At 64.8% G+C, this 19151-nt stretch overlaps 1 protein-coding gene across 1 annotated transcript in view; it reads right to left on the bottom strand.

Moving 5' to 3' along the window:
* Positions 1 to 2610: 2610 nt before the first annotated feature.
* The window catches only part of CELSR1 (cadherin EGF LAG seven-pass G-type receptor 1), a 134127-nt gene continuing 117586 nt past the window's right edge, over positions 2611 to 19151 (bottom strand). Inside the window, exons 23-36 of the mRNA XM_072842665.1 lie at positions 18572 to 18739; positions 16909 to 17035; positions 15035 to 15235; positions 10479 to 10653; positions 9649 to 9761; positions 9221 to 9300; positions 8459 to 8585; positions 7776 to 7901; positions 7293 to 7387; positions 6920 to 7023; positions 6520 to 6669; positions 5894 to 6127; positions 5097 to 5358; positions 2611 to 4353 (exon numbers count right to left, since the gene is read on the bottom strand). Coding sequence (XP_072698766.1) covers positions 4329 to 4353; positions 5097 to 5358; positions 5894 to 6127; positions 6520 to 6669; positions 6920 to 7023; positions 7293 to 7387; positions 7776 to 7901; positions 8459 to 8585; positions 9221 to 9300; positions 9649 to 9761; positions 10479 to 10653; positions 15035 to 15235; positions 16909 to 17035; positions 18572 to 18739 — 1987 coding nt within the window. The 3' untranslated portion in view covers positions 2611 to 4328. The remainder of the gene's footprint in view (positions 4354 to 5096; positions 5359 to 5893; positions 6128 to 6519; positions 6670 to 6919; positions 7024 to 7292; positions 7388 to 7775; positions 7902 to 8458; positions 8586 to 9220; positions 9301 to 9648; positions 9762 to 10478; positions 10654 to 15034; positions 15236 to 16908; positions 17036 to 18571; positions 18740 to 19151) is intronic.

The raw sequence follows: 19151 nt of genomic DNA, 5'->3' as shown, positions 1-19151 counted from the left end.
GGGGACGGAGGCCTCAGGTGCCAACAGGCAGGGACACAGCCCCCCGTTCCCACAGTGCCTCACCTGTGGCAGTGGGCGAGTGATGGTGGGACACTGCAGGTGCACAAGGGGGCCAGCCTCGGGGCCTCCTACAGGTGGCTGCGCAGAGGCCACCCCTTCCCCGCACAGTGCCCGGTGTCCTGGCTGCGATCACATGGGAAACAGGAGGACTGAGGGGCTTCATCCCAGTGAGGAGGGGGCTGGTGGCCGGAGCGGGTGCCTCTGTCCCCTCCAGTGGGGCAGCTTACACACAGCCTCTCACGGCGGTGCAGACTGGAAGCACGAGGTCGGGGCGCTGGCGTGGTGGGCCAGACCCCCCTGTGGTTCGCAGACGGCCAGAAGGACGAAGGGTCTTAGGGGACCTTTTCCAAGAACACAGTGCCGTTGGCCAGGGCTCCACCCTCACGACCTCAGTGCCTCCCAGAGGCCGCCTCTCTTCACACCGTCATCCTGGAGATTTAGGGATTCCCCATATGACCGTTGGGGGACATGCTCAGACCACAGCCTGGGTGTGTGTGCTTGTGTATACTTTGTGGTGAGGGTGCAGGTCAGGCCAGGAGCCACTCGGAGAATGAAGTTCGAGCCAGCTGTGCTGCGTGGGCAGCACCCTTTGGTCTGTTTCAGGGTATTTTGCTCGCCGTGGAGTCCCGGCGTGACCATCCCTGGGTGTATGTGGCCACAAGGCTCTGCTGGGCAGCAGCCTGGCCTGCGGGGGTGGGGGGGGGAGGGCGCGGTATGCAAGTCCCGGGCTCTGCTTCTCCCTTGTCCTCAGTGCGGGCAGGCCGTGGGAGGGGTTGTCACCTGGGTCAGGCAGGAAATTGGCCTTTCCAGGGGAGGCAGTCCTTGCGCTCCACTGCCTCCAGCTCCCTGCCCTGAAGGTGGGGGCGGGCTGTGGTCAGCACCCCCTCCAGGCTTTCTAGTACTTTGCCCCGAGGGCCCAGCCAGGTACCTGCTCTGGGTGCTGGGACAGAGCTTGGGCTCCCATCTCTCACTAGCCTCACACCCAGCACATTCTTAGTGCTTCAGGGCCTCTGGGGGCTGGAAGTGTGGTTCTCTGTCACCTGGGGGTAGAATGTTCTAGACCAGAGTTAGCAACAGGGTTGCTAGAGGAGCACCTGGGAAGGTTGTCTCATGGGCCCCACCTTCAGGGCCTCCGGTGGTGACAGGGCCCTGGGGTCTGGGTGCCAGTGACCTAAGCCCCCCCCCCCCAAAGGCAGGTCACAGGCCCCAGAGCGCTACAGTAGAGGGAGGCTTGGAGGTTTTGGGCAGAAAATCCCTCTTGGGGACAGGCGGGTGGGAGGGAAGGGGAGACCAGGTGGGCCGTGGGGTTGGATACGGCCACAGGGACAAGGGCTAGGTGTGGGAAGTCAGACTGGGCGGCGGGAGGGCTGGCTGATTAAGGCCTCTGTCCGAGGGGGTCCTGCTGTCAGGATGTGGCGCGCTTTGGCAGCCAGGGAGGGAGGCCGGCCTCGACCCGGTACCACAGCCCTGCGGCCTGGGCCAGGCCGTGCTGGTGGGCCTCGCTGCTGGCTTAGTGGGGCCTGGGCAGGGGTGGACAGGCTCTCCCGGTGATGATCAGGTGCGGGGGCTGCGCCCAGAGCAAAGCATCTGCCATCTACGCCATTCCAACAAGGGAGCAGTGCCAGCCCCGGAGCCGCAGCCCCTCCCTGTGGCCTGCTCCCCAGGCCAGCGCCCCGGGTCTCCCCCCCAGCAGGAGGCTTCCGGGGCTAGAAGAGGTGGGGAGGGGCCAGCACATCCCGGGTCACATCTGGGGCCCCGGGCCGTGATCCAGACACAGGAGGCGGCCCTGGGGGCACTCTGGCTGGGGGGCCGGCTGCCAGCGGAGGCAGAGCCTGAGGCCCCCACCGGGGCGTAGAGAGCCTCCCCGGCCTCAGCCTCGGTGCTGACTCCCTGACTGGTGGCTGGGCCCCTTGCCCGGGAGGGAGACGGGTGTCAGCCATGAGCCCTGCTGGGGAGGCCCCACAGCGCCCAGCCCACTCCGCACAGGGCCGACCTTGAGAACCAGCTGGAACCTCAGGGAGGAAGGGCAGCCAGCCCAGTGCCACCCACGGCCCCTGGGGAGAGCTGGGGGCAGGGCACGAACCCCTCACCACCCTCCCTCCACATGTCCCCAGGGCCACCGGCCGTGGAAGGTCACGTCGTACACTGCACCAGACTCAGCAGCAGCCGTCTGGCCTTTCCATGGCCCTGTCCAGGCTGTATCCCCAGGTGGCCTTCGGGACACCCCAGGGAGGTCCAAGGGGCTGGGGCTGAGGAGTGGGACACGTGTCCCCTGCCCCCATTTCCCAGAGGGGCACCCAGCTGCCAGGCCGCACCCCTCCCCGACGTCCCCTGATTGTGAGGGAAGGGCCTGCGGTGAGAGCGAGAGCCAGATCTTGGGAAACCCCAGACAGGGCCTGCCCATCCCGACCGTGACCGCGTCAGGAGAACGGATAGAAAGTTCCAGTACAGCTCCTTCCCTGGGCCTGTCCTCCGCCTGCAGTCTACAGCCCCTGTGCCGCTGGCTCCGGGAGGCAGGCGCGGAGAGGGAAGCAGCACAGCAGAAGCCGATTGAGAAATCTTAATTTATTGCAGACTCTTCTTTTGTGTTGTAATTCCAGTGTTCCGAACATTAATAAATAGACATTTGTTAAAAAAATCTCCAGTGTCTCATCTTTCATAAAGTCTTAAGTCACAAAAATATGTTTACACTTTTTCCTGTCTCAATAAAACTGACATACGTTTTTTGGTAACAATTCTGATCAGATTGAGAGCCGCACCCCAAGGGGCAGGTCTGCTCAGGGTACAGGCGCTGGAAGAGGCTCCCCCGCCGTCAGGAGCCGCTCGTGGCTAAGGCACATTCACAGCTCATTCCAGCGTGCGGAGCGCGGCCTCGGAGCCCGGGTGGAAATCTCCGCATCTTACTCCACCTCCATCCTGTTCTGTGGTTTCCCGTGTTTGGAAGCAGCTGCACTAAAGATTTACTTGGGCTCTGATCTGAGGAACAAAGGCGACGCTGGCAGGAGCCGCGCCATGTCCTGGGCCCCGTCCCGCAGCCCCGGCCACCGTGCCAGCCGCCTGCAGTGGGACGGGCGCAGCCGCCGCTCGCTGGAGCTTCCAAAGCCCGCCTGGGAACCACTGGGAAGCGTGGTGGGGCCTTTGTTGCTTCGCACAATTGGCCATTTGAAGCAAAATGAAGTAATTGGCCGGGCCCGGGGGTGAGGCCCCAGCCTGCCTGGAGGCCCCCAGCCCCCACCCGAGTCTGAAAGGGCTGGAAAATTGGCAGGAAGGGATGTGACACGCCCAAGACTCACACCTCCTGAATCGGGGCCCGTGAGCGCAGCCGAATCCCACCGGGAACAGGAGCCGGGGCACAAAACGTCCCCACCTGCGGGACCACACGGACTGGGAAGGGGGCCAGGCGGCCCTGTGGCGGAGAGCCGGAACGGGGTGGGGTCACCTGCAGCCCCCACCGGCCTCGCTCCTCGGGGCCAGCCCCAGGCTGCCCGTCTCGGATCCAGCAGGTGGAGGCGGCCTGGCACTCAGGGCGCGCGTCTCAGAAACCAGCCTGCGAACTCAGGCGGCGGCGCGGCGGGAGCCTCTGTTCCGGGACGACCTCGCCCCCGCGCCCCACTGATCTGCTGGGACCCCAATTGCCTCGGTGCACGCCACATTCAAGTACAACAACGGTGCGATCGTCCTCAGAAAAAAAAAAGCGCGAGCGCACCCCATGATCTCATGGTATCGACAGCACGAACGCAAACCTACCCGGCTTCCCCTCCCCGCGTCCCTCACGAGGACACAGAGAAGCAGCTACGCCTTTTCAACAAGAGAAGGGATTTGCTTTAAGACGAGGGATGTCTCCGCAAAGGGCCACGCGGGGCACGACCAGGGCCTGTGCTACGGGGAGGCGCCCGCATGGCCGCGGGACCTCCGTCTGCAGCCTCTGCCTGGCACCTCCGAACCCCAGCAAGCCGGGCCTGGTGGTTTCGGGCCCAGCCAGCGCGCAGCCTTGGCTCTGTCTGCGGTCGGGATCGCGCTGAGCCGGCCCGGGAGTCCACGCTTCCTCGTGCCTATGGCCTTTGGCACTTGTTGCGAGTCAGCTGTGCCCCGAGTCCCCGGGGGCAGCCCAGGGCTTTGTGTCTGCACCGTGAGTCACACCAGTCACGGGGCCGCCACCACAGGAACCCCCACCACCAGCCCCTTGGGTTCCAAGGTCCAGGGGTGCATCGATGCAGCACAGAGGCCTGCCTGGCGGCGATGGGCTTGTCTCACGGTTTCCTGATGGTTCAGATTGAAGTCTCATTACTGCCTCTGTGCGTGGGAAGAAGCCGTCAGGCAGGCAGAGGTCAGCAAGGACACCCCCTGTGACGCGTGAAGCCAGCAGCTGGGCCGGGTTGGCGGTCACGCAACGCAGACCCCCCCACACTCAGGGGGCTCAGAGGGGGGCAGCTCACGTGTGGGCACAGCTATGCCAGGCAGGATGGGGCAGCCCTGGCCACCAGGACACCCAGGGCTGGGCCCACCCAGGCACCCGCACAGCCAGCCCTGCCGCCGAGCACCGGGCATCAGGGTTAGCGACCCCACTCAGCTTTAAAAACCTTCTGGAAGACCTGGCTCCGACCCTCTGCTCCCCCCTGACTAGTCCATAGGACAGAGGAGCTGCGGGCAGAGGCCCACAGACTGCCCGGAGCCAAGACCGCACCCTGGTTCTGGGCGGGAGGGCCCAGAGCCTCGATGCCCTCGACCATGACACGGGGCAGTCACCACCTGGACCGAGGTCCTTACAAAGTGCTTAGTCCACACGGTCTTAAGTCCTAGGGCTTCGGGGCTCAGCAGGACTTCGGGCTTCGGCCAGTGTAGCCCTCACACCCCCCGTCGGAGGTCCGCGGGCTGTCTGGCCGCCTCCTCCTGAAGCCCCCCGCGGCCCCCGGCGCAGCCCCCCGCCCCTGACCACCGCCCCGCTCTGGGCAGGACGCCTGTCCCCGGACGGGACCCCGGAGGAGCTGGCTGGGGGCCGCTCCTGCTGCCCTGCAGCCGAGGCCGAGGCTACTCACTCAGAGTCGGAGCCGGCGGCCTGGGCGCTGCCCGCCCGCACGTTCATGGCCACCCCGTTGAGGTGCTCGCGGCCCGGCTCCCGGCGCGGGCTCTTGACGGTGATGGTGCCATCGGGGGCGCGGGCCCCGTCACTCGAGCCCAGGGAGGACGAGCGTGACGACGCGGGGCTCTGCTCGCACTCAGCCAGCTTCTCCCGGAGCCGGGACTTGAGCGTCTTCTCGGTCAGCGGTGGCGGGTAGGTGGCTTTGTTTTTCAAGATGCCTGCAAGTGGGGACAAGAGGCCATGTTCAGGCTGACGCTGCCCAAGGCGGGCACTCGGGGAGGCTGACCCCTGGGGCCTACCGGGGCACCCCTCAGCCCCCGCTCTTCCCTCCTTGGGTCTCAGCACCAAGGGGCAGGTCCAATGGTCACCCGTGTGGGGCCCCACCCCAAACACGTCTCCAGGACCCGGACGGATCAGGATCCTGACCCACCTGCACCTGCTCCGACTGAACCCCACTCTCACCCCACCTGCATGCGGCCTTGACCCCAGCCCGTAACCCACTGGCACCCCATCCTGCCCCCACCTGCGCCCCACCTGCGCCCCACCCCCACCCCACCTGCATCCCGCCTCGACCCCACCCCCTAACCCGCCCAACACCTAGTCTTGCCCCCACATGCATCCTGCCTCGATCCTGCCCCCCTAACACACCTCACCCTGTCCTGCCCCCACATGTATCCCACCTCGACCCCACTGCGCCGCCCCCCCCCCAGAGGCTTCCTGGGACACGCGGCACCCCCACCACTCCCACAGCACCTTTCCTCTGCTCAGGCGGCTGGCTGGGGAGCACCCCGGAAGGCCTGGGCGGGCCACTGCTCCCCTGGTCCGGGGGGCGCTCGCCGCAGTGATTGCCCTGCTCATCCAGGTGTAGCTCCACGCTGACCTTCGTCTCCACCTTCAGGCGCGGCTGGTCTCCAGGCTCCTCGCTGTCGCTCCCCGCCAGGCTCTCGTCGGGCCAGCCGGCCGGGACGTGGTTGGCTGTGGCATCCACTGAGGCACAAGGGCGGCCGTCAACAAGCAGGGAGGCTCCGTGCGCAGCTTGGAGCCGCACCCCCGAAGAGGTGCCCTGGTTCCCTCCGCGGGGAGCCGCCCCTGCATGGCCCTGACCCCCCTGCTCCCAGAGCTGCAGGCCTGACAGGGTGCCACCCTCCAGGTGGGGAACCCGCTAGAGAGAGTGGCTCCTGGCAGCGGGGGCCCTGGCGACAATCCCCCCATTGCACCCTGACACCCCAGAGCCTCGACGCTGGCTCCCCCAGCAGCCCCAGCTTTGTGAGGGGGCCCTTGCAGTGAGGGTCCCCAGAGACGCCCCAAGGCGCCCCCGCCTCTGCTTGTAGATGCTGCGCACAGGGCCTTCCCCCCGCCAGCACCTCCCACCTGCTCACCTTTGGGGGTGCTGTGGACAGGGCCCCGAGCTGAGTCCCATTTGTCCTCAGCCTCCACCCCATCGTCCTCACTGTCTGACGAGTGGGAGGAGGCGTATGAGCTGCTCTGCTCATCCAGGGACAGCTCGCTATCCGAGTCGGAGTCGTGGCCTGCAGGGTGGACAGGAGGACGCGGGCTCTGGCCAAGGGCGGAGGGTGGCGAGCTGGGCCCGGGCCCCGGGGAGCTGTCGCTTCCCCGCTGACCCCCTGAATGGGATGTGGCCGCAGACTCCCCCGAGGCTGAACGTCCAGTGACCGGGAGGCCCACGGGCCAGACAGGAGCCAACAAGAAGCTGGCAGCGTAGCCCCCAGGAGGGAGACGCCCAGGTTGCTGGGGGACCGCCTTCCAGGGGACATGTACCGTGATGCCTCTTGGTAGTCCTGGGGACAAAGGACGAATCCGGCTCCCCATGGCCCCCCCGTGCTGGCCCGGAGGACACGCTGAGCTTCTGGGCCCCTTCGTCCCTGCAGAGGGTAGGAGGGTGGGCTCAGCACCATCACTCGGGGTGGTGTGACATGGTCACCCAGCCTCCCCGGGCACCTTTTGCAGGTGCCAAGATGGCCCCATGAAGCTCTGGAAGGTTCGCTGCCGAGAAAGACCCTGGGAATGCGTGGGGAACCACACGCCACCTAGAAGAGCGAGGCCTTCCCAGCTGGCCAGGCAGCCGGCATTCACCCTGAGGGCTGGGCCTCCCCCACCCGGGGACACCCTAGGGCGCCCGCTGGGGCCTGACCTGACAGTGCTGTCCAGCGAGGCAGTGGATTCGCCCAGGGCCGTGCGGAACATGTTGGGCTCCTCGCTGTAGCTGTGGTTGCAGTTGAGGGAGCGCTGGGGCGGGGGTGGGGGGGACACGGTTACAGGCAGAGCAGAGGCCACCCGGTGCAGAGGACAGCTCTGTCCCCACTGCAAGCCCCGGGCCCAGCACCCCAATGGCACCCCTAGCGGAGAGCACCTCCCCAGCCCCCCTGCAGCTTCCTTCATGGCCGCGGCGGCGGGTGTGGGGTCCTAGCCTGCGGCTGCCTTGTCCCCAGAGACCGTGGGAGATGGGGCCGTGACGATGGCAGACCCCGAGTCCTGAACTCTGCTCTCTTCCCAGGACGTCGGGAATGGCATCTGGCTCGCCCCTTTGTGGGGGACACGGAGGCCATACAGCTGCTCTAATGCTTGACCTAGAAACCCACACCCCCCCACCATGGGGTCCCTGGGCAGCGCCTACGGTCAGCAGGGTGGCCCTCGTGGTGGCCGAGTCGTCCGGGTGCAGCTTCTTCCCGGCAAGTGCCCCCTTCAGGTGCTTCCGGACCTCCCTGTTGAGCACGCAGTGGAACAGGAGGACGAAGAGACCCTGGGGGTGGGGGCGCTGCTCAGTGCAGGCACCGGGCCCAGGCAGCAGCCAGGGTCCCGTGGCTGTGGATGCCCCACAGCTCAGTGCCCAGAGCCAGCCCCGCCGCTGGGGCCCACGCTAGGCCCCCCTGAGGCTTCTGCTGGCTCAGGGGAGGACACAGGCAGGGCAGCCAGCGTGCCGGGGGCCAGCGGGGCCTCATCCCAGGCCACAGCCCTCGGGCCACCTGGTCCCCAACGTTCTATCACATGCTGGGAAGCTGGTGGTGTGAACGGCAAATGGCCAGCACCCTCCCTGCAGACACGACAGGGACGCCCTCTGACCTGCGGGGGAGGAGGAGCCCCTGTGTTGGCTGAGCCAGGGGTGGGGGTCCCGGGGGTGCCTGGGAAGGCCCCGGGCGGAGCCGTGCTCGCTGGGGGTAGGACCATGAGCTGTGGGGCATCACACTGGGGCACCCCCGTGACCCTCCCGGGACCTTTCAGACAGCAGGTGGCACGATGACCCGTGACCTCCCGAGGCTGGCCCAAATGGGCCGCCAGGTCATGGGGCCAGCTGCCCACCTGTAAGCAGCTGCAGACGGCGAAGAGGTAGTGGAAGGCCAGCGCGTCGCTGTTCACGGCCAGCAGCCCCAGCAGCCAGGTGGCGGCGACGAGCAGCAGCAGGAGGAAGGCGGTCCGCAGCAGGGAGCTGCCAGGGGCGCCAGAGACTCTGGGTGCCCGCCCCCCCACACCTGCCCGCCCACGTATCCACCCCTCCCTTCCTTCCCCAAACCTTTCCGAAGCACCTAGACGATTCTCCAGGCCTGCGGCATCACCAGCAACCGGGAAAGTTCCAGTACCCCCGACCCCCACCCTGCAGGCCCTGCCTGACTCCACAGCGCGGCTTCCGGGGACCCCGGCTCCTCCCCACACCCGGCTGTCACCGCCCCGGCCTGTTCTGTCCCCATCTGTTAACACCCGGCAGATGAGGAGGACAGAGCTCAACCAAGCCTGCTCCCTTCGGCAAATCTACCCCGAATGCTGCAGACCCTACCCCCTAACGTCTCTGGGGGGCAGAGCCCCCCCGCGGGTCCCACAGCCAAGATGCCCCGAGGCCCCGCGTGGCCGGCCCCCTCCTTCCCCCGCGCACCGTGCCCCGGCACTCCTGGCTTCTCCCCACTGCAGCCTGCGGACCTGTCCATGGGTGTCATCACCCCAGGGGCCGAGCTGGGGGGCGGCCAAGGGCCTGGCTGCGAGGAGACGGGCACTTGCAGGTGGCTCTGCTGGGCGTGCAAACCCACACTGGGCTCCCACCACCGCCGGTCAGCGTGGGCACCAACTTACACGACTCCCTTCCTTTCATAATAGTGGTGCTTTCTTTGGCAGGAGACCTTCGCAGACAGGACGAAAATGACTGTGTTGACCTGAAAAACAGTTTTAAAAGCCACGTCGGGGCAGCTCCTCAGTACCGCCACAGCAGACCTTTGAAGGCCAAACGCTTCCGAGGGTCTTTGCCCGCGACTGGCGGTGTGGCTGGAGGGAGAGGGCCCCGCACGCCCCGCCTGCCCGCCGGGCGCCTCCCGAGGACGCGGACGCCTCGCGGGTCCGAGGTGCAGACCTGGAGCCAGACGCGCGGGTCTCGGGGCGAGGCCTCAGCACCACAGATCGGGAGCTCTGGGGAGCCAGGGACCCCGCTGGCTCCCAGGCCCCGTCCAGCCCACGCACCCGGCTTCCCACATCCCCGGAATCGTGGGCGCTGCTCCCAGACTCACAATGATAACCGTTCCAACGGGCCCGACGAAGCTCCAGATCAGGGTGTCCCGAAGGGACAGCCAGCAGAAGTCCGGGTTTCCGTAGCCCTGGGGGTCCAGGCCCACCGCCAATCCTGGACGACAGGGCGGGGGGTAAGGGCCTCGCCCCGGGAGAGGCCACGGGTAGGCCTTCCCAGCCCCACGCACACTCCACACGCGGACCACGGGGACCGGACACACGCAGCACGTCCGGACCACACAGCAACCTCCACCCTCACACGCTACAAACCACGCACACACCACATACGCCACATACAAAGCACACTCGCTGTATACAGGACGTACACCACATACACCCGTGCACACTACACACAGAGCACACACCAACCCCCTCCACCCCCACACGTGCCACATACATGATACACAGACCACACGCTACACAGCAGGTACACACACCACACACAGACCACAACCACACGCACAGAACACACACACACACCACATGATCGTGCACACGCCCCCCCGCCCCCGATCAATCCACACGGTGGGCAGACTCCAAGGGTTGGCGTTAAGTGCCACAGACAGAACCCACCCCCGGCTCTCAGGGTATGCATCTCCCCAGCAGGCACTGAATGATCACGCTCGTGTGAACAGACACAAGTGCCGGGGCGGGCTGCCTCTGCTGGGCCAGTCACGCCGGGTGCCAGGGACAGAGGAGGCCGGAGAGCGTGTCTGCCTGGGCCCAGGGGTGCGGGTCCCCCTGTCGTGGGCTCCCATTGAGCCCCATCATGCAGATTCCCCAGGCGGGGGTTGGCTCCGTCCAGGCCACCCCAGCGGGGTGGCGTCCTCACCTGTGATGATGGCCGGGATGCCCCAGCCCACGACATAGTAGAACCTCATGGGGCCGGCGTCGATGTTGCGCACCTCGGTCAGCATGCGGTACACGTGCAGGCTCTCCACGAAGGTCCACGCGAAGGTGCTCATGTAGACGTAGTGCAGGCCGATGGCGATCACCGTGCACAGGAACTGTGAGGGGGAGGCTCGCTCAGCGCCGGCTGAGCCCACACCGCCGCGGGGCACCGGACAAACGGCCGCAGGGTGCGGACAGAAGGGACCAAATCCGACCGCTCTGCAAACCTGAGGCTACGTGGGTCTGAGAAGGGGAACCGCATGAGCCGGGTTTTTCTGTGGGATTCACCCAAGAATGGCTGGGCCATGAGTCACACGTCTCAGGCTCGCGGTGTGGACCGGTGTGGTCCTCCCCAGGGACCCTCCCCAACCCGGACCCGTGCCCGGGGAGAGCGCAGCTGGGCGGGGCGGGGGGGAGGTGTAGGCAGAGCCGCTAGTGTTTCCATTAGAAGCTGGAAACTTGTATTTCCGGGTCATGGTTCCGAATCCTTAGCTGCAGGCATTCGAAGGTGAAGGAAATAGCGGAGGCAGTGGCTCAGGGGGCGGGCCCCAGGCTGTGGTCCTGCCGTCCACCCACCCCTGGACCCTGGTGTGGTCTCCGGGGTCCAGCAGGTGTGGCCAGAGGGACGGCGGTGCCTCCTGCTTCCCACCCCCCCCCCCCATCCAACCTGCGTGGACCTAAAAGAGCCCCGCGCCTCCTGCGGAGAAGACAGGGGCGGGAGCATCTGCTCTGTCCTCAGTGCCACGGCCGCACCTGCCGCCGCTGCCCAGGTGCCCGGAGGGAAACCCAGCTGCCACGGGGCAGCCGAGGGCCAGCGTCCCACCCTCTGCAGGCCTTGGAGGGCCAGCCCCGTGTCCCCGGGAACAGGAGGAAGGCAGCGACCGCGAGAGGCTGGGGACACTGTGCAGCCCCATGGAGTCCAGCCTGAGGCCATCAGTGTGACTCCAGCGTGAGGAGCCGAAGGCCAGACCTCCCAGAGCTCCGGGCCTTGGTCTAGGGCGGCCTCACGCGGGCCTCCTGGCAGGGGCCACGCTGGCCAGGGCTCCCCAGGCTGCCCAGCGGGAGGTGTGAGCAGGGGCACCTCCAAGGTCCCAAAACGCTGGGCAGGCGCTGGGGAAAGGGGGGCACTGAGACGGGAGGGAGGAGAAAGCCCCAGCCCTGCCCTGCTGACCCCCCACACCCCGGCCAGCACCTGCCACTCGGGCCCCGGCTCCACCCCCACTCCTAGGCCCCCACATCCAGGTCCCACCCCTCACGGTCACACCCACATTCCAGCTCCTCCTGGCTACACCTACATCCAGGCCCCGCCCCTCCTGGTCACACCTACACCCTGGTCACACCTACAGTCCAGCCCCTCCTGGCTACACCCACATCCAGGCCCTGCCCCTCCTGCCCTGCACCCCCACTCCTAACTACCCCTACATCCAGGTCCCACCCTCCTGGTCACACCCATAAGTAGGCCCCGCCCCTCCCCAGAGCACAGCCAACCCCTGCTCCTCCTGGTCCCACCCCTCCCTAGGCCCCGCCCCACACCTGTCCCTCCCTCGGGCCACACCCATAGTCCCGCCCCATTCCTGAGAGGGCCTATGCAATCCCGGTTGCCTTAGCATCAGCGCAATGTCCCAGGGTGTCGGTGTCCCTGCCAAGGAGATACCCCCACCCCATCCAACGGACACAGGCATGCAGGACACAGGGCCGCCACCCTGACCCAGGCTGGGGGCTGCTCTGCTCAGGTGCCAGGCCAGTGAACCCTGGGGGGAGCGGAGCCACCTGCTGCCGTGTCAACCTGCACAGGCCGGGTTCTCCCCAGAAACGGGGCCCAGAGATGCGGGAGCACCTGGCCAGCACAGTGCAAACCAGGAACTCAAGTGGAAGAAAGGACAGCGTCTCACGTGATGCCTGGACAACTGCCCTCTGCCTCGGCCTCGGCGGAGTCGGGAGGCAGGGGGCTGCCCTTGCTGATGGGGAAGCGAAGGGTGAGCCTGGGGTGGGGAAGCCCCACAGCAGACACCCCCAGGGGCCCCGCATGCAAAGGGACAGGGGACAACAAGGAGGAGGCTGGCCAGCTTGCTGCCTTCAGTCATGTGAAAAGTAAACCCACAAAACCACTTTTGAAAAAAAAAGAAGTGTTAGAGATACACTTTAAAACTTAACGGGGGGATCCCTGGGCAGGTCAGCGGTTTAGCGCCGCCTTGGCCCAGGGCCTGATCCTGGAGACCCAGGATTGAGTCCCGCATCGGGCTCCCTGCGTGGAGCCTGCTTCTCCCTCTGCCTGTGTCTCTGCCTCTCTCTCTCTCTCTCTCTGTGTATCTCTAATGAATAAATAAATAAAATCTTTAAAAAAACTTAATGGGGCTGCACACACACAGACTTTTGCATGACACGTACTACCTTTTCCAAAAACGGAACAAACGCAAAATGCTAATGCATAATAAGTCATTTCAACCTGCCAGTGATCTCGGAGATGAAAAACCTGCCCCATAGATAGGACTGTGGGTTCACAGAAAACCCAGGCGAGGTGCCAAGTCCCTAGAATCCCACGCGGCCAGCATTCCTTCCCTTGGAGCTCGGCAGCTGCGTCGCGGGCAGCGGAGGAGTCAGTGCCACTCTGGGGATTTAGCGGCAAGGGGTGGCACGCTGCGGACTCTGCGGTCCCCCGCTGGGACCACTCAAGGACACCCTTGAAGGCCTTTGAGACGAGTCATGCGGCTTCCCACCGGGCGCCTTCACCTGTCTGATGTGCTGAGGACACGCAGGGAGAAGCGCACCTGCCCGGCACCACACGGGGGAAGGCCCCCTTCCTCCCCCCCACCCCCTCCCGGGCCCGCGCGCGCGCGCCGCAGAGAGCACCCCGAGGGCGGCGAGGAGGAGGTCTGCCCTTGGGGGTCCATCCTCTGCCAGGCCAGTCCCGGCTCAGAAGCCCCCAAGGCTGGCTCTCAAGGTGTCTGCCTGTGTCCCCTCGCCTCCGCCTACCGCCCTCCTCCTGAGGAGTCTGGCCACACCAGAGGGTCCGGAGGGGCTCCCGCTGCCTGCAACACCCGAGGAGGAGGAGCTCAAGTGTGCCAGGGCCCTGAGGACCTAGCCAGAACATTCCCTCTTTGTCGTTTTATGTCACTTCCTCTCGGGCTTGGCCAGTCACCCGTCCCAGTTTTCATCTCACTCAGAGGCGTCCTCACCTACGCACCCCCCTTCTGGAGCCCTGAGGCACCCCCCCATGCCCACCTGGCACCGACTCCTGTCCTTCTCATGCCCGCCGTCCCGGCTTTGGTTCCAGGCCTCTCCTCCACCCTGTGGACCTAGGAAGATGCCACCCTGGCCGCCCTTCTGACCTCGTCATCTTCCCAACGTGCAGGCCCGCTCGTGGTTCTCCTTGGTACAACGCTGCCAGGCGTTGGGCGGATTCCCCAACCTGTCCCGACTCATGCTGGACCCCTCCCACTGGAAGGTCGGTCCTTCGGTCCTTCCCTGACCAGGCACAGCTGCGCCCCCTGCCACCCTGGCACCACTCTGGCACGTGACACTCATGAACCACCATGCGTGTCTGCGCCAGGAGTGGGGGCTCCACGGGCAGGGACGGGAAGGCCTCCTGGATTTGGGTCATTGGTGGGGGTAGCACAGTGACCATCAGAAGGTCCTTGCTGCACGAGGAAGGAAGAAATGACAGCTATGTCAACAGCACACGGTGGCAGCACCGGAAAGGCCCACCAAGAGCCCGTCGCTCACCTCGGGAGAGACGAGGATTAGGTGAGAGTGACCTCCGGACTTCCGGGAGTCCCCACGTACGCACGTGTGCTGGGCAGCTGGTCTCTCAGCTCCCTGGGGGACTGGGGTGCCCATTTTGTGATGGTCACACAAGGGGACACACACAGAACCGTGTGCCTTGGGCAGTCCCTCAATCTCGCTGGTCCTGGGCGCCTCACCTGTGAGAAGGGACGCTCCCCCCTCCAGGGCTCCGGGGGGACTCAGTGAGCCCAAGCGTGTGCATACGGCCTGGGGCGCACGGCCTGCCCGCCCCCCCCCCCCCCGCCCATGCCCCCACGCCCTCCATCAGCGTGCTGTGACCGTACTGTTTTGCAAATCCCCTTCGTAATAACGGGAAATCTCCTCGCCCCCAGCCAGGCACTGCCAAAGCCACAGACCTCCCAGCTTCCCCGTGTCCTGTTCTTCCCCGTCTCGCGGCTGCACCACCACCTCACCTCCAAGGCCGGTCCCCGCCCGCTCCCTGAGGACCTCGCCAGGCCATCAGCCCGCCCCTCCCTCCTTCCCCAAGACCTGTCAGGGGCGCAGAGCGCCCGTATCCCACAGCAGCCCCGCCAGCCTCTCACCCTCCTCTCCCCGCTCAAGGCCGGCCTACTCCGTTAGCGTCTCCACCACGTCACCCCCACTCGCGCCCTTGGAAGGTTACGTGTGAAACCCAAGGCGCCGCTGCCTCCGCCCAGGAGAAAGGTCTGCGGGGCTGCACGCACATCCTGGGGAAGGGGCGGTGGGGGGCCTCACCGGGTTTCCCGTCTGGGTGATCCCGATCACGAAGACCAGCTGCGAGAAGAAGAGCGCCCCGATGAGGTTCTTGTGGATGCTGTGCAGGTTGGAGCGCAGCGTCCGCAGCAGCGCGAGGAGGACGAAGGCCACCAGCAGGGCGGCCAGCGACAGCGACACGGCAGCGTAGGTGACGATCTTCAGGGGCAGGACTTCTCCGTGCTGCGGGCGGCGGGAGGGCAAGGCAGGAGGGCATAAGGGCCTCGGTGGCATGGAGCTTTTTGCACAGTGAAGGCACAGGGACATCAAGCTTATTAGGGCAGGAGCCAATGTGACCGTGACACGGCTCTCAGGCTGCCCAAAACCAACCACAAAAACCAAATGAGTTGTTGGAGGGGGAATAAAAAAAAAAAGTCCTAGAGAGAGGTGGCGGTGGTGGCTGCCCCGCACTGGGAACAGCCCATCTGCGGACACGTGGCCAAGGTGTAGAATTTGTGTTCTGTGCATACTGCTGCCATAAAAAAAACTCTATAAAACCTCACACGTGAATGCTACTACCAAGGAGATGCTGGGCCTGCCTGCCCCAAATCCTGAGCCGACAGGGACTTCAAAAAGACTCTGACAGCTGCACAGGGGTCCTACTGTCTCCTTCTGCAAAACAGAACCCAGGACCCCGCAGAATTTAGGGAACAACCAGCATCGGTTCTCCAGCAACTCCCAGAAAGCGTTGTTCTGAGCTCATGACTCACGTAGGACTGTGAGCCGGGCTCCCCAGGGAAAGGCTGGGAGCCAGGAGGGGGCTGGGACGGGGAGGCCGAGGGCTTGAGGTTTTTTCCTTCCACACTCTGGGGGCCCCGGAGCTGCACCTGCTGCTGGGAGCTCTGGCTTGGAGGCACCGGGGCAGGGAGCAGCGAATCCTATTCTAGTTTGATTTCTTCTCCCTGAGTTCCAGCTTTCTCTGCCTGAGAGTTGCTCATGGCCCGCCCAGCTCGCTGGGTAGGGGAGGACCCCAATCCTGCCCCTACGTGGACCGAGGCCACTAATAACTACCCCCCTCCAGGTCAGGACCTGGTGCTACTGGCTCAGAAGTGCCACCTGCCCCCGGGAGCTCTGCAATCAGGGCAAGGCCCAGGAGCAAACCCTTTCCTCTTGTCACCCTGGCTGCCATCAGCAACTCGGGGTGTCACCCTCCCAGCAATGTTACAGAAACCGGCACACCAGAGACGCTCTGGGAGGGACAAGGGCCTGGCCTCCCGGGACACATCCCAGGCCTGAAAAAACAGGTGACAGGTGAGGCCTACGGGCCTCTGTTCTGGGTGTCAGACACCAGCGTCCGCACATGTCCATGCCCAGGCTGCCCTCGCGGGGGGGCCCACTGCCCTATTCACCCTGCCCCCCCGGGCTCACAGGGGCCAGCTCGCGTTCCCAGGCTCGGCGGGGGGGTGGGGGGGGGGAGCCAGAGGTTAAACATTAGCCGGCGGCCTCGGTGGCTCCTGACCGAGCCCCCCCTTTTGTGTCTCTGGGCCAGCATGTGTGGCACTAACGGGCGACACTCCCTTTGTTCTGGCCAGCCGGCTCTGCTGCCCCTTAAAATTTAAAGTGGGGTAGACACAGCACGGGAATCCTGCTTTGAAGTGAGGTGCATATTCCGGGGCTTTCTTTTCTGTCTGAGGCTCAGGGTCTCGCCGCCGTGGCGTTTTCATTTACAACCCAGCCTCTCTGAAAAGGGGTTGTGATCCTGGCAGATTGTGGCCAAGCCCCCCGAACACAGCTTGCAACTGTGGATTCGGTTTATTGAGGGGGCAGGTTTGGGGCCAGGCCGACTCTCCAAAGGGGCCTCATCCCTGGACACACTGTGCCGGGAGGGCAGGGCTGCCCACGGGGGCCGTGCCCACCTCGCGCCTGGAGACGTCCATGAGCACCGCAAAGCTGGTCGTGTGGCTGCACCGGCAGGCGACGTGGGTCCGGTTCCGGGACAGCAGCTCGCAGCCCTTGGCTGACCACCCTCCTGCTCCCCCAATGCTGCAGAAAGAAGGCAGGTGTGAGAGGACCCCTTCCACCCGGGGGTGGTGCGGCGTCCCTAAGACACGCACTCCTGTCTGTCGCCCGCTATGAGGACAGGAGCCCTTGGACCTGTGTGCACGCCCTTCCCCCTTTCGTGGCCAGGGAGTGGCCCCAGGCAACCCTCTGAAGCTCACGGTTTATGTGTCATCTCGCAGTAAAACTTAAACGGGGACGTCTCGGGTCGACCGCACGCCCCTTTTGTCAGAAACATCCGTCGGTTGTGAAAGTGGCTGCTTTGTACTTAGTCTCTCTTTTGAGTCGAGGTGTTTTGAGAAAGAATATCTCACGTTCATTTTCCGCTTTCATCTTCAGGTTGCACAAGGTTTTATGGCAACTGCCTGGAAGCAGGGCCCAATTATCACTCCCCTTTCCCTGACGGGAGCCCCAAATGACAAGCTGCCACGGGTGTGGCTCAGGCTCGGAGAGAGCCCTGCCCTCCGGGACTCTGGGAAAATCAAGTACCTGCTCTCTGATCCTCAGTTTACTCATCTGTAAAATGGGGTGTGAAGGCTAATACGCGTCTGCCAAGAGCTCTAAGATCTGGGGAGGACAGGCACCGAGGAGAACAGAGAGGATAATTAGAGCAATAGCTAATTGCTGGGATCCAATCGGGCGCCTGTGAGACACAGCCGTGCCTCACGCATGCCAAACAGACTTTCACGCTTCCCTCATGCCTGAAAGTGGGTCCTTCTTTCTCTCTTTTGTAAGCCGAGTGTCTATTATCCTCCAGACACAATGCTGCGTGCTCATTAACCAGAATTTGGAAAATAAAAGAGCTGCAAGATCTCTGCCCAGCCAAGCCTGCTTCCCAGCAGGAGCCCCTGCAGCCGGGCGTCTGCACACTCCCCCGGGTGCCAGCTCCCAGCACGGTGTGCAGCTGGAACCCCACTTGGTGGACATCTCCTCGGTCTATTTTGAAGCACGATGTGAGAGCACAAACTCTCAGACGCGCAAGACACCATCCTAGCTTCAAGCAGGGGGGTGCGGGCCAGGCCTCAGAGGGGCGAAACCAGCCCCAGCAGCCACTGGGCTGAACTCACGGGCAGGTGGCAGAGGCCAAGGACCCCCGTTTGTTAAAGAGACCCCCCCCCAACACACACACTGTCCACAGAAGGGCCCCGGGCCAGTGTCCGAGTCCTGCGTCCTGTGTGCACAGGACAAGCCCCACCTCGTCTGATGGTGGAATGCTGCTGCATCCCTGGCCCTGTCTCCATGTCGACCTTCTCCAGGGACCTCTGAGTGCCCGTATGTGTGTGTGCATAGGTGTGTACATAGATATGTACGTATTTATTGTGGAACTCTGTGTAGGGGCCCTAGACACCCTCAGGACGAGCCTCCTGCCCCACGAGAGCCCGGAAGGGGCACAAGAGACCACAAACAAACACCCCATGAGACACTGGAGTGCTGGGGGCTGCAGCAAAGACCCCATGCCCAAACGCAGAGCTCCAGGGGGGGCGTGGAGGTGCCATCGCTCCCTCCTGGCTTCTCCCTTACGTGATGGAGTGGTTCCAGAACACGCAGACAGGCTTGGTGCGCTCCTCTGTCTCCAGCAGGACGTGCTCCACAAGGACGGGCCTCTCCAGGGGGCTGGGGAGTGGGGCCCCCTCACTGTACACCACCGCGCTCACCACTGGCGTGTTAATGACAGGCCGATTAGGCAGCCTGGGGTGGAGAGGTGAGAACGCAGGGAAGGATGCTCTTAGCGGGCACTCGTCTAAACCCATGCGCGGACGCCCGGAGCACCCGGGGCAGATGCTGCTCCCGAGAAGGGCCCGGGCCGTGGCGGCGGCTCTGTCATTGACGGGGAGGGCGCGGGGGACTGGTCACCCCCAGGTTTCCAGACTTCAGAAACGTAAAAACGAAGAGAAGGAGGCACGTGCGTCAAGGTGTCGCAGCGCGTGATCCACAAACCGCGGAAAGCCTCGAAGCCACCAGAGGGCCGGAGTAAATAGAGCTCATGGCCGAGTCTCAGCCAGCCGCGGAGAAGGGTGAACTTGAGGACCACAGACCCAGGGACGGGTGTGGAGAAGGTCTGGAAGGCCGACCAGTGAGGCTCCGGGGGGCGCCCAGCTCT

This window comes from Canis lupus, chromosome 11 (assembly GCF_048164855.1).
Source record: "Canis lupus baileyi chromosome 11, mCanLup2.hap1, whole genome shotgun sequence".
Classification (NCBI taxonomy): domain Eukaryota; kingdom Metazoa; phylum Chordata; class Mammalia; order Carnivora; family Canidae; genus Canis; species Canis lupus.
The sequence above is the reverse complement of the archived record's forward strand: the minus strand, read 5'-3'. Positions and strand labels throughout refer to the sequence as shown.